A 14898-nucleotide genomic window follows, 5' to 3' on the forward strand; every position below is an offset into this window, starting at 1 on the left:
ATATCAAATATGAAATAACACAATCCTATTGGTTGGTGAACCTAGAGGGGGTGAACTCAAGAATAAGTTTTATTCATATACATCGGACATACACAAACCAACACACAACGACTCTTATAGGATGCACCACACAACAGTCAACAAACAACGTAAGTTTACTTTAACAACAGCACACACTTACAAACAAGGAGTACCCCAACATAACACACAAACACACTCCCTGGCAGTTTTCTTTTGCTTTCAGTTATTTCCTTTACTTACCAAACCACGACTTGTCATGATCACAAGCCAGCTTCCAAGCCTCTCTGCCAGTAATGTCATCCACCCACGTACGTACTTTAGGTCGATTTTCAAACAATCTTTTCGTTGGAGTCCCCAAAAGGTATTGTATATTGGGTAAGTGGTGAAGATCAACCAAAGTAAAGGTATTACAAGCCAAGAATTTAGATTCTCCGAGTCGTTTTTCATAGACATTTAGAACATTCTCTAGACTAGCTTCATTTTCTTCCACGACCGTCAGGTCAGTCTCTAGACCGTAGAGAGGTTTAATGACTTGCTCCCAAGTGAGTACAGATGCGAATGGATCGAACTGGTGAGCTTCGATTTCCATCCACATTGTTAGTGTTCCCATTGTCTTGTGGCTTTGTAAATTCAAAAGCTGTGTGCCTCTTGAGCTATGCACATATGCAATGTATTGTGTGATGGCTCGAGACTCTGTAAGAAGTTTGAAACTGAAATTAGTATAAAAATAGATTAGATAGAATAGAAAACAATTATCATGATGTTGTTTATTAGTGCGTAATTTAAATTAAATCACCACATAGCTTAATGTTTCCATCTTCAAACACTGGGACTTGACCAAATGGCTGCATCAATAACAACATTGTTAAAACTTGACATCCTTGTGTCACAAGTAACCAATCATTAGGTGATTATAAAACATTCAGAATCTATATCTAACAAATATAAGTAGAAGATTCACGAAGTCGTTCTATAAACCTGATCAAACAGGTACTAATAATTAGATTGAAATTTAGAAACATGCAAATATATACATCAAGTAAACATAGACGAGAATTAAACCTAGATATAGCATGATTTGAATGAAAATAATCCCACTTTGAAGAAACTAACCCCGTGTTCGGAATTATGATTAGACGTTAGTCGGGTGGTCGGATTGGGTTTATCCCCCAAATTAATAAGTCCAGGACTAAACGACATAAATCAAGAAGATAATTTGTGCTCTCTACCCACCAAATCTAAGAAAATTAACTCCATACCCTATTTCCCCTCCTTCCCCACCCCCCAATCATAAACATTTCCCTCCCTTCTAAAGGCATTCCACTTCTTTTAGGGTATTCACCTAATTTCTCCAATCAAGAATTAGTTTTGTAAAAGTTTTTACGTATGTTTGTTATTTATATTACTTTGGTCACATTATACAAAAAGTTTAACGTGACACTGTGGTTTAAATCCTATACTCTGTAGACATATGTGTTCATTTAAGCCGTTTTTTCTGTTCTTAAACCATTTTTCTGTTTTAAGCATTTAATGAGCATGTAAATAACATACATGCTCCTGTCTTCTTCTTCTGAAGATTGATAACTGCAACTCTACTGCGGTCGACTCTTTAACCTTCGTCACAATTACCATCTTTTTTCTTGATTATGTATTAGTTATAGTAAATAGACAATAGTGCTAAATCTATCAACTAAAAACTAGTGTTTAACATTTTAATGAAAGAAAAAAGTGAACTTTTAAAAAGCTCTGAGTTTTTGTCCTAACAAACCATAATCGCCGCAAAATCGGACTCCTAACATGACTGCTGACTAATCTTTCTTTCTTTCTTTTTGGCGACAAAAATACGTACGTTGATCCATAATCGAACAAGCTCAAAGTTTTTTTTTTAATTATATAAATTATTTCACGATCCGAAATGGGATTTCAAGTTTCGATTACAAGCTCAATTTGAACAAAATGATCTAAATCAAACGTAAACTAAGCTAGCTTCGCTCAACCACCACCCCGGCGCATTCCACTAGCCGTCTCCGCAATCCTTAGATTATCAATTGCCGTTCTCAACCGTTAATGGTATCCACAAGGAAGGTGGCGTTCACCTCGTTTCCTCGGTTGCCGGTTACTTCTCGTACCATTACCGGAGTAGCTGGTTCTTGACGATCTCACCAAGCTTGTTCTCTCCACCGACTTTAAGCTCATTATCCGAGTGGAAGAGAGGCAGAGATAACATACCAGAGCCTCGAGAATCCAAGGGGGACTAGGAATTGCATCAGATCCGAAAGGACCACCAATACAATTCTAATCCAAGAAACAACAGGTTGTGATGAAGGCAAAAACCAAAATCGAGCGTTCCTTAACCGGCACCAAAGAGAAAGCTGAGCCTGTTCAAACGACCAAGAGGCCATCGAAACACCGGGATGGCCAAACTCCCGACAGGTCTCCTCGCCGCCAGACTCCGACTGACCCAACCGAAGTAGCAAAAACGGCGCCCTGACCCGAGTAAGAGAACCTCACCCGGCCTTCGATGCGCTTCAGGACTGCATCCCGTTGGAGAGACAGGACGAGCTCAAAGATTGATGGTACATATGTACCCAAACATTTCAAGATTGATGGCTAGAGAACTAACATCTGGATGGAGCATATTAGAGACAATGTCCTCATATATAGCAGAAGTTAGAAGGGGTTATAAGTTATAACTATTATAAGTGATATTGACCAATCAAGTTATCACAAATTGGCTTTAATTAAAGTAGATATTCATCTAATGTAATATGTATTAGGATAAGACTTGCGCCTTGCGCATGGTGAATTTATATGAAAATTATTTAAGAAATATTGTATGGAAAAATAAAATTTATATTCTTGATCGAATTAATATTTTTGGCCCTTAAACAATTTTTTTTAAAAAAATTTGTTAATTACACAATTTGTTTATTAATGAGCTGATCTCATTTTTAAAAATATTTTAGGTAAAAAATCACGTATCGCATAAGAACCTAACGTTTAGGCCGAAGAATCTCAGGCCTACTATTTGGTTACAATGAAACTATGCCAGCTCGGTTTTATATCATGATTTAGCAATTGAAAAGTTAATTATGGTTATGAGAAGTTTACGTTCACGTGTCAATCCTATCTATCTTCAATATTTTTCTCATTTTGTGTCGTTTTTTTCATTTTGGTTATTGCTCGATATAAATATTGATTTTTGAGCTTATTCTAATTTCGTTATTTTTTTTTGGCCAGAGATTTAGAAAATGTTTAAGATTTAAAATTATTAAAGAGATGCATACTTAGGTTAAGATCCGTGCTTTGTGCAGAATAAATATTTTTATTACTTATTTTATGTTTTTCTGCATATTATGAAATAATAAAATAATTATTATATATTAAATAACTAAAAAATCAGTTATTATTATGTAATAAATTGGCGTGCGCATATAAATCAAACGACCGATCTCGTTTATTCGCAATCATTTTAGGGTAAATAAATGAAAAAAAAAATCAATCTTATCTATCGTATATGATATATAATTAAATTTAAATGATATTAAAATAGATATATAGTATATATTTTACACCAACAATTTTTAATATGAAATGTTTAGTAGTTTCAATAATTTATAATCATTTCAAAAAAGAATGAAGATTTCAAAATTAAAATATTAACTTTTCAATATATGTTCAACGCAGATATCAAAATATAAGTATGTATTTTCATATGATGTATAGTTTAATTTATATATATATGTATATATATATATATATTAACATAAACACCTATTAAAATAAAATTATTTATTCATATGATTTTATAATATTTGTATCTTATTATAGAAAAAAATTTAAACCTTGATCACAAAAGTTTATGTGAGACTTTTAACAGTTTTAGTAATTTATACTCGTTTTGAAAAATTCAAAATACAATATATACAAAAAAAAAAATTAAATTTTTATTATATGATTAATGTAATTATGTAATTTATTTTAATAATAAATAATTAAACAGAAATGATAGAAAGTATACAAATTGTTAGCAAATATTTATTATTTAAAATCATTAAATGTCATATATATTTTAATCACATTAGGTAATTCTGTAAGTTTTATTTAAGGAAAATATATATAATAATTTTAATTTGATAAATGAATGGTCCATAATGATCATACTATATAATATAACATTCCCTAGCAATTTAATTTTGGACTAACAAAATTTTCAATTGATTTTTAATCCGCCATGTAATCAAAATTAACATTTCAATTACGTGACAACACAGCAAGACACTTTTTTAATTAGTACAAACTACATGTTATAACTTTTTTAATGTTTCTCTATCAATATAGAGAGGATTTAACATAGATAATAATTTAACCTAGAATTAGCAAGCCTTGAATGAAAAGTATGTAGAGGTGTGTAACCCAACCCCCAGTCTGAAGCTATCTTTTGTTTTCTTGGCTATACAATAACTTACGTTGAGAGAGAGGTAAGATTCCCGTTTGTGCTCCCCGGTTTTCAAATTAACGGTAATGGGCTCGTAAGAGATCCCTTTCTCAAGGAGAACAGCTAGAACACGCCTTGTGTTGGTGGAGAAAGGATCGCCATGGACCTTGTAACCTTCTCACATATTATTGTTAAGTTAGAATAATTATACAAAAGAAATTCATAATGTGAAATCACGAATAGCCTATTTTATTTTTACCAAAATCAGCATTTGGCATCAGGTTGAACACCATGTTACTGTCATCCATCGAGACACTATTTGTATAGCTCATTGATTTATAATGGGTTTTCAACTAAATGATGTAACTATACATATCAAAAAAAAAATATAAGATGCTAAGTTATATATATATATATTACTTTCTTTCGCAATACAAAAGCGAGGAACTTTTTGCTTTAACTGACATCCACGTAAAGAGTCGCCACCTTTCTTGTGTCCCAGGAGATGAATTGTTCCAATGATTAAAATAAAAACAAGGGATCGACAGTCAGTAAGATTTGTTTTAGCTGTTGATTAAAAAAAGACTTGTTTTAAAATTCAATCAAAAACTTGTATATAGAGAGATCTTGTTTGGTGTTCAAAAAAATAGATAGATCGTGTTTTATTATTTTTTCAAACAACTTAAAAACACTACCGCTAGTAGAAAAAACAGCTATAGTCACATTTCTTACGTGAACAAAGGGTAAATTTTGTGGCTATATAAAACTAGCTAACGTTTGTAACTAAAAACATTATGACTAATCGTAACTGTTAAATACCAATTAGTCACCAAATACTCGTGACCAATTAGTCACGATTTAATCGCTTTAGTTGTATCTTATTTAATCACAAAATAAATCGTAGCTAATACGTGACTACTTACGTGGAGTCATACCACTTAGGGAAAGCATCCAGTCAGGTAATCTATAAGTTATCACCATCAGATTCGACTCTTGTACACAATACCGGCGTCTAACAATGGCCTCTAAAGTTTCGAACCTCTCGCCATCCTTCATGATTACCGCAAATCCGCAATCCGTCACATCAGTTATGAAATGACAACCAGTCTTCTGACATTTATCAAAAATCAAATCAAATCTCAGACTTGGAAATCGTGGATCGTAATTCGTAAGTAAATTCCTACTTTACTTCATATAAGAACCCCTTTTATATCACTTGTGTGTTTCTACTACTCACCGAACATAACTATTTAATGGAGCAACGAGCTAGGTAGATGGTTAACCAAGGTTAACATTAAACGGAGACAATATAAATGCATGCGACATCAACATTAATTTTGTTTCACCATTTAGGACAGTAAACGACATACCGCTAGTACATGGCTTCTTCCATGCAACTAATTATTTTAACGGGGGAGGGGCTTAATCTTCATTTTGTTTATACCTTATCTTCAACGCAACTAATTTTTTTACTGGTTTTTGTATTTAGCTAATTTCGCTATCTTCTATGGTTTCTTTCACAATTACCTCTTTAAAATGCACGTTATTCACATTAAAACAAATGAGTTATCATTGATCCAAATCCATAACAATCCCATAAACTTTAGCATTGAAAGCTAGAAGCACATCCTCACAATGCTTGTTTCTCATTCACACAGACAAAATCAGATCAGTAAAGTCGAGAAAGATGATGAAACACAGGAAGATAGGAATCACGATGGATTTCTCACAGAGCAGCAAGAACGCATTGAAATGGACGATGGATAACTTAGAGGATAAAGGAGACACACTACCAATCTAATCTTGCCACAGCCTCTGGTTCAATTCCGATTCTCTTCAGTTCCTTCTTCTATTTTTATTCTTCTGGTTTTTTTGGTTCCGTGATTGATCTATCGGTTTAATCCGGTATGTTTAGTGCGCCGGGCATCATTACTCATTACTCGTATTAAATTCGCTATTTGATTTGTACCCGCGTTAAAAATTCAAGTACTCTGTGTTGTCAAAGTAAGTAACAAGTCAACAATTTTTATTACTTGCAAGATCAATTCAAGTATCAAGTATCATTATTATTTTTACTACTTACTCGTCATTTGCTCTGTTACTTACTTCATTACTTGTTATTTGTTACATGATCTACTAAATACTAGTTCTTTTTTTTTTAACACTGGTTAATTATGTTATTACAAACTATGAGAAACGTTACATAGATGATACTACAGCCGAAAATTCTACCTGCCTTATTAGGATTCGCGTCTGACTGTATTACCATGAGCCGCCCTATAAGATTCATTGACGATACTCCTTGCCCGATGCCGAAGATTTCTTTTAAGCATTTTTTCCAGTATTTTGCATAATTCGCCTTCTCCGGGGATTGAAACTAAGATCTTCTGATGTAAAAACATTAATAAACCTTTGGTCAAACCACTGGACCAAGAGGGCTTCCACATTAAATACTAGTTCATATTTATCCTTTATTTTACTTGTATTTAGGATTGGACAAAAATACTCATTACTCTTCTTATACTTGTTACTTGTTTCGTATCCATCTTGATTTTTAAATACTTGTCATCATACAGTCAAGTATTAAATAGTAACAAGTATAAAAAATTAGCTATATGGTTTGTTATTACATGTTACTTGCTTAGAAAAGACATTTTTTGTCATCGTGAAAATTATACAATGCTTATATATCATAATATTCATATACTTTTTTATTGTTATTCTTTATAATATGAACAAATATTTCATTTAAAATATTTCACATGTTATTTTAAATAAAGAATACACAAAACAAACTTGCATGTCTATTTTTAATAAAATATTATTTAGTAAGTAATTCTTAAGTACTCAGAAAAATTCGTAAAAAGTTCACAAGTACTCATAAATAGTTCATAAGTACTCGTGAATAGCAAAGTAATAGAACGGGGCAAGTAACTTGCAAGTAATTCATTTTCTCAAAATAGTAAGTACTAGTTTTAAACAAAGTCAAATACAAGTCAACAAATTTATTATCCGTGCAAGACAATTCAAATAGCAAGTACACGTAAAATTGCGAGTACTCGTCTTGTGTCCAGCCCTAGCTGCAAGCTCTCTTACCGTTTTAATGGTGGTGGAGTTCAGCGAAACGGAGTTTAATTATGGAGAAATACAGTGTCAAAAAAAGAGGGGTAGGGGGGGGGGTGTTTATATATTTAACGGTTTTGAGTAATTAAACCCCTCAACTAAAGACTAATCGTAAAAAAACTCTCAACTAAAAATCCTATGAAATTAACCCTCAACTTTAATTTCGTTAACATATGTTACCCTCCGTCTAAAAAACCGTGACGGAGGGTGACATACGTTAACGGTTTATAATTTGAGGGTTTATAATGTTGAAAACTTAGTTGAAGGATTTTTTTACGATTTAAAAATAGTTGAGGAGTTTTATCACTAAGAGTCATTAAATGGTTTAATAACTTTATTATCATTTATACGTTGTTTTATATTGATTTTTTTTTGTCATCAACTTATACAGACTCATACAGACTCTGTAAACCAAACCGGGAGATATTGATCCATGTGAACGACGAAAGAGAGTTGCTTCCTGACACTGTGTGCTAGGCTATCCGCCGTTGAATTTTATGTTCTTGGTACATAGATGATCTATGATTGGAAGAAACTTTCTTTCAGGATTTTAATATCTTCAAATAACTTGCAAAAGCTGTGCATTCTTCTGGTTCTGAAACCATCTTCACCAATTGAGAACAATCCGTTGCAAACGTAACCTGAAATTGACGTAAGTTTCTCATACATTCCATTGCCCAGAGTAGTGCTTCCATCTCCGCGTGAAGAGGAGAGAGACTAGCCCGAACATTCCCCGCTCGCATCAGCCCATCAAATCCTTCTAAAGTGCTGAACCAACCCTGTCCAGAGAAAATATCATTCTATTTCCAGGAACCATCTGTGAAACATCATCTTCCTGGAATTGACGGTAAAGACGTAACCTCTACGTGTGATATTGTCCTCTGTTCATTCACTATATGTACCTCAGCCCAGAGTGTTGATTTTGTTTCTGATATAAGCGTTTAAAACTAATTTAAAAAAAATAATACATTAATTTATTATAAAATTAGTTAATACATCCTAAATTAATATTTTTTAGTAATACTTCCAAGTTAATATAACTTCAAAATATTAAATTATTTTATATTTGGCAATAGTGATATAAGAAAATTTGTGTGTTTATATCGTCATTGTCAAATATCAAATAATTTAAAGTTTCTAAGTTATATTAAGTTTTAAGTAGTGTCAAAGATAATTCATCCATGACGTCAATTTTTCTATTTAGAGTAGGATGCATTTTTTTTTCTATTTTCATGATTTTCGTCATCCGGCTAATACTTTCCCCCTATATCCCCCCCCCCCCCCCCCCCCCCCCCAAAAAAAAAAAAAATTCATGATTATTTTTATTCTCATTGATTTCTGAACAGATATGTTATATTTTTGTTTTCTTAATCAATAAAATAATATATTTGATATATTTTTCTTCATTTATTGTATTACTTTATGTTTCAGTAGTATCACGAAGAATATTAGATTATTTTATCCTAACAAGTAGCAGAAATTGTAAAAACTTATAAAAATCGTATTAATCATATGTAAAAGTATTAAAATATTTATGAAACTTTATAAATCGGTTATAAAGTAATGTATTAAAATTTATAAATTAGTTTAAAAGGCGTATATCAAAATATAAAATAATGTATAAATGATAATAAAGTTCTTAAACCATTTAATAACTTTTAGTGATAAAACCCCTCAACTATTTTTGAATCGTAAAAAAAAACTTCAACTAAGTTTTCAACATTATAAACCCTCAACTTATAAATCATTAGCGTATGTCACCCTCCGTCACAGTTTTTTAGACGGAGGGTAACATATATTGACGGAATTAAAGTTGAAGGTTTATTTCACAGGATTTTTAGTTGAAATGTTTTTTTACGATTCATCTTTAGTTGAGGGGTTTAATTACTAAAACCCCTATATTTAAATGAGGTGCATGCAATGACAAAATTGTACTGGGGAAACGCAAGAGTGAAGCTAGTTTTTTTTTTTCTTGCTAAAGAAGAGAGAAGCTAGTTGCTGCTGTAAAAGATCTCGAGCTTGATCCTTTTGTCAAGTGCAGAGGGGACTCAGTGTCCTTGGTTTTTTTTCCTTATCTCTTCCTTCATTCAAAAGAGTTTCTTTTTTTTTTAAATCTAAAATCTTCTTGCCAGAATGCAATTATTTGTAAGGTTAGTATATTTGTATAGGAATTATAACTTATGACATAATATGGAGATTAATATAAGAGAATTTGGTGTTGGTCCAAGTTCATGATTCAGAAAATATTCGTTATCTTCAACTCCAAGACAATGATGTGAAATCCAGTGATTTGGAGACGATTGTTTACCAATTTTAACCTTTACATATTTTTTTGATAAAACAATCTCGTTTTTGCTTTCGACATATTATTTTGTGGAAAAACTATGGTGGATAAATATATTTATTATTCATATAAGATAAACATTGTCTTCTTTTTAATAAATATCATTATTATTCATATAAAATAATACATGAAGACAGAGAATGATGTAAAGCTTGTTTGGGCGTAGTATTGAACCTTCTAATCATCATCTGCTCACGGACGCATTTATGCTACAAATAAACAAACAAACAATATAATTAGTGGTAAATATATTTTTAATATCATGAAACTTTACGGGTAACATAGGGTTCGATTGGTAACCTGTACCTTTATGTTTTATACTCGATTTAGACTTTAGATTTTTAATTTTGGATTTAATTTTTTTTTTCTGTAGAGATCTTTTCAAAACACTGTATAAAAACTCTAGAGTAAGTGTTTTCTAAATCTAACGTATTTCTTTTTATAATGTTTTAGTTTTAGATTCAATTTTAAAAATTAAAGCATGATTTTTTAAAAAGAAAACTATAGAAATTAAATTAAAATGACTGTCCACAGCTCTAAAACCTCTAGCAATCAAACACTATATATATGTTAATTTAGGACTACCAAATTAGAAAATATCTCAGTACCAACATAAGAGAAAATAAAATTCTTAGGTTTGATATTTTTCTGTTTGTTTTAGCAATATATCTGGTTTATTAACAAGTAGATCTTTTTAATCACGCGGTATCATCAAACATATGTTTATATTTCGTAGTTGAAAGCTAACTTTATGACTTACGGTGTAGAAATAAAGGGAACAATAAATATTATGAAAAAATAAATAATGCTATTTTTTAATAGAACGCATAATACTTCTCTTGGTCGACAGTATAACATGAAATAGATCTTACTGCATTAACACTTACATTCACACTTGATATCGAAGTTAAGAAAGCATAGTTTGGGGATGGTACGGATAACATCCGCCTTGATGCCGAGGATTCTAGCCGCGTCAGAACGAAGAACGGCGCAGAGACATTCAGGGTTCTGCTGGTAACTCCACAGCAGATTACAACATTGTGCCGTCAAGGCTGTAGGCACACATTGAGCCAGCTTCAATGCCTCGCTAAACAGCGAAGAGCTACCCACTACAAGAAAACAGCGGCATACTGAGGGAAAAAATCGTCGGTATGTCGTCGGAATAACACTATTCCGACGACATACCGACGAAAAAAGTCCTCGGAAATAACTCCTCGGAAATTCATCTTTCCTCGGAAATCCCTCGGAAATTTCCGACGGAATTCCGAGGAAATTCATTACCTCGGAATATTCCGAGGACTTTTTTCGTCGGAAATTCCTCGGAATATTCCGAGGAATATGTCGTCGGAATATTCCGAGGGATACACTTCCTCGGAATATTTCCAAAATTCAAAAAAAAAATTATAAATTTATTTTTTTAAATTGAAATTCAAAAATATAAAATTAAAATTGAAATAGAAAACATATTTAAAATACAAAAAATAATAAAATAGTTTTTATAAATAAAAAAATGTTTTATAAATAAAAAATTAGTTTTAATAAATATAAATATTTTTATAAATATGAAATCATCTTTTTATAAATACAAAATAGTTTTTATAAATACAAAAAATAATAAAATAGTGTTTATAAATAAAAAAAATGTTTTATAAATACAAAATTAGTTTTAATAAATATAAATATTTTTATAGATATGAAATCATCTTTTTATAAATACAAAATAGTATTTATAAATACAAAAAATAATAAAATAATGTTTATAAATCAAAAAATGTTTTATAAATGCAAAATTAATTTTAAAATATGAAATCATCTTTTATAAATCTAAAAAACGAATTTATATACAAAGAACGTTTTGTATATTTAAAAATAGTTTTTATAAATACAAAAATAAAAAAATAGTGTTTATAAATCAAAAAAATGTTTTATAAATACAAAATTAGTTTTAATAAATATAAATATTTTTATAAATATGAAATCATCTTTTATAAATCCAAAAATCGAATTTATATACAAAAACGTTTTGTAAAATCAAATTTATATAAACGTTTTGTAAATACAAAAATAATAAACAATTTATAAAAAAAGTTCTAAATCAATTCAACACAACCAAATCACAATTCTAAACCTATTACACAACAAATCACAATCCTACCCAATCACCCTAACAAAAATCTTTCAAAAAACTTCTAAAATCATCAAATCTACTTAAAAACCTAACAAATAGGACCTAAGAGAGTGGGATAAGGTCCTTACATGATTTGTAAAGGAATGGAAAGGATTCGCCGGAGAGATCGTCGCGAGAGAAGGTGGAGAACGCCGGAAGAAGAGAGAGATCGCCGGAGAGGAAGAAGAGAGAAATGGGGAAGACGAGAGAAATGGGGAAGAAGATACGGTTCGAGTTTATAAAACCTTGGGTCTGACGGATATTTTCCGTCGGAATTCCCTCAGTATTTTCAATTTCAATTTTCGCGAAATATTTGGCGGCTTGTTTGCCCGGTTAAATGAAAATATTCCGAGGAAATTCCGACGGTCACTTAAATATCCGTCGGAATTTCCTCGGAATATTTTCATTAATTCGAGGAAAAAGAATATCCTGTGCATGTATTTCTATTAATTTATATTGTTCCTCGGAATTTCCTCGGAATATTCCGAGGAAATACCGAGGAACTAGTGTTTGGGGTTTCAAAACATCAATTTTTTTTGCCGTATTTCATTTCTTATACAATTGTAATGCATACCATTGAGGATTCTTTGTATAGATGAGCATAAACCATGAAATAACAAATTTCAAAACGAATTGTAAGTATTCCCTTTACCGTTCATTAAAGTGTATAAGTGTTTCTCTTATGTTGTGGGGATTTCGTTCATACAATCGGAAAAGTGTTTATTATAGGGTAATGAACAAATTTTTGACTTCATAATGAACGTAAGACACTTAATAAGGGTTATATAGGTGTTATTCAAACCGCAAAACGTTGTTTTCGGTTTAAAAACCCTATTTCCTCGGAATTTCCTCGGAATATTCCGAGGAAATTCCGAGGAAACCCTTTTCTTCCTCAGAATTCCGTCGGAATATTCCGAGGAAATTCTGAGGAACTAGTGTTTGGGGTTTCAAAATCTCGAATGTTTTTTTATAAACGGATCGATCGATGTATTTATGTCCAAAAACGCATCGATCGATCACTAAGATGGACCAAAGCGTAACAATGTGATCGATCGATGAGATTATCCCATCGATCGATCAAGGATATCAAGTGTTCCTCGGAATTTCCTCGGAATATTCCGAGGAAATTCTGAGGAGCTAGTGTTTGGGGTTTCAAAATCTCGAATGTTTTTTTATAAACGGATCGATCGATGTATTTATGTCCAAAAACGCATCGATCGATCACTAAGATGGACCAAAGCGTAACAATGTGATCGATCGATGAGATTATCCCATCGATCGATCAAGGATATCAAGTGTTCCTCGGAATTTCCTCGGAATATTCCGAGGAAATTCTGAGGAACTAGTGTTTGGGGTTTCAAAATCTCGAATGTTTTTTTATAAACGGATCGATCGATGTATTTATGTCCAAAAACGCATCGATCGATCACTAAGATGGACCAAAGCGTAACAATGTGATTGATCGATGGGTATATGTCCAAAAACGCATCGATCGATCACTAGTTCGTCGGAATTTCCTCGGAATATTCCGACGGATTGATGTTTCCTCGGAATTCCGTCGGTATATTCCGAGGAAATTCCGAGGAAACACAAATTTTGGGTTTCCTCGGAATTTCCTCGGAAATTCCTCGGGAAATTCCGAGGATTTCATTTTCCGTCGGAATGTCCGTCAGAATACCGATGTTTTCTTGTAGTGACCGCACTCTCCTTGACCGTCGACAACGGCTCCGGTAAGGAGGATCAGACCAAGTATGCAGATAAATTTCATGGAACATGCCATTTTGATAATGTTAGTTTGGCATCGACGCATCGTGAATGTGTGATTTATAGAACGAAATTGTCAAATTCAGACGATGGATGATTTTTAGAAGAAGTCATCCAAAGCATTTAATATTGCTGCACAAGTCAAGAAAAGTATATAAGCATATGGTAAATGTTGCGAGTAGAATATAATATTTGACTGAAACATTATAATTTTATCAAGGAAATACATTTACAGAAAAAGTCGTATCAGAAATTAATTATTTTGTTATAATATTTGAGAAGCAACACTCGTTTTCACATATAAAAATCAGTTTTTGCAATTTTTTTCTTTGACATACTTCAGTTTCTTTTACAACTGAACTATGTGATTTCTATACGTAACATTAACTTAATTCTAAATAAATTTGGATTTTAAATATAATCCAGGCAACCACATCATGCAATGCAAATCATTTAAAAATAATTATAATTTAAATTTAAATAGCGTAACAATCAACTACACATTCACGCGAGACTTTTTCTTGGGTTCTATCTCCTGGGATGAACTTCTACGTCCACCAGCTAATAGGAATATATTATATCATATTCGATATCTTCTAAAAAAAGAAACAAAATATTGTCAAATTATATTATAATTTTTAAATTAAAAAGTAAAAAAAAATAAATAAAAAATAGTAGTAAATTACAAAAAAATATATTTTTAACGTCGTCAACAAAACACTAAACCCTAAATCCTAATCCATAAATCTTAAATCCTAAACCCTAAACCCTTGGATAAACTCTAAACCCTTGGATAAATCTTAAACTCTAAATCAAAATAATTAAACACTAAAACACTCAAGGGCTAAGGGTTTACGATTAGGGTTTTAGTGTTTAGTGTTTTTATTTAGAGTTTTAGGATTTATCCAAGGGTTAGGGTTTACCCAAGGGCTTAGGGTTTAGGATTTAGGGTTTAGGATTTAGGGTTTAGGGATTAGGATTTAAGGTTTAGTGTTTTGCTTACGACGCTAAAAATATTTTTTTTTTAATTCTTTTTTCTGT

The 14898-nt window shown here is 31.7% G+C and overlaps 1 protein-coding gene and 1 long non-coding RNA gene across 2 annotated transcripts; one reads left to right on the forward strand and one right to left on the reverse strand.

Annotated features, from left to right (window-relative positions):
* Positions 1-51: 51 nt before the first annotated feature.
* Positions 52-4839, reverse strand: LOC106385890 (glutathione S-transferase F4-like). The gene is made up of 4 exons (XM_013825791.3): positions 4719-4839; positions 4491-4633; positions 818-866; positions 52-714 (listed from the first exon to the last, which is right to left on the reverse strand). Exons 1-4 carry the CDS (start codon positions 4789-4791, stop codon positions 254-256), a joined length of 726 nt encoding a protein of 241 aa, XP_013681245.1. The 5' UTR covers positions 4792-4839; the 3' UTR covers positions 52-253.
* A 255-nt stretch (positions 4840-5094) lies between these two features.
* On the forward strand, positions 5095-6504 carry LOC125583739. Its single transcript, XR_007320825.1, has 2 exons — positions 5095-5627; positions 6118-6504. It is a non-coding gene; the product is annotated as an uncharacterized LOC125583739 (long non-coding RNA).
* Positions 6505-14898: the final 8394 nt, after the last annotated feature.

The sequence above is a fragment of the Brassica napus genome, chromosome C3 (genome assembly GCF_020379485.1).
Source record: "Brassica napus cultivar Da-Ae chromosome C3, Da-Ae, whole genome shotgun sequence".
Taxonomy (NCBI): domain Eukaryota; kingdom Viridiplantae; phylum Streptophyta; class Magnoliopsida; order Brassicales; family Brassicaceae; genus Brassica; species Brassica napus.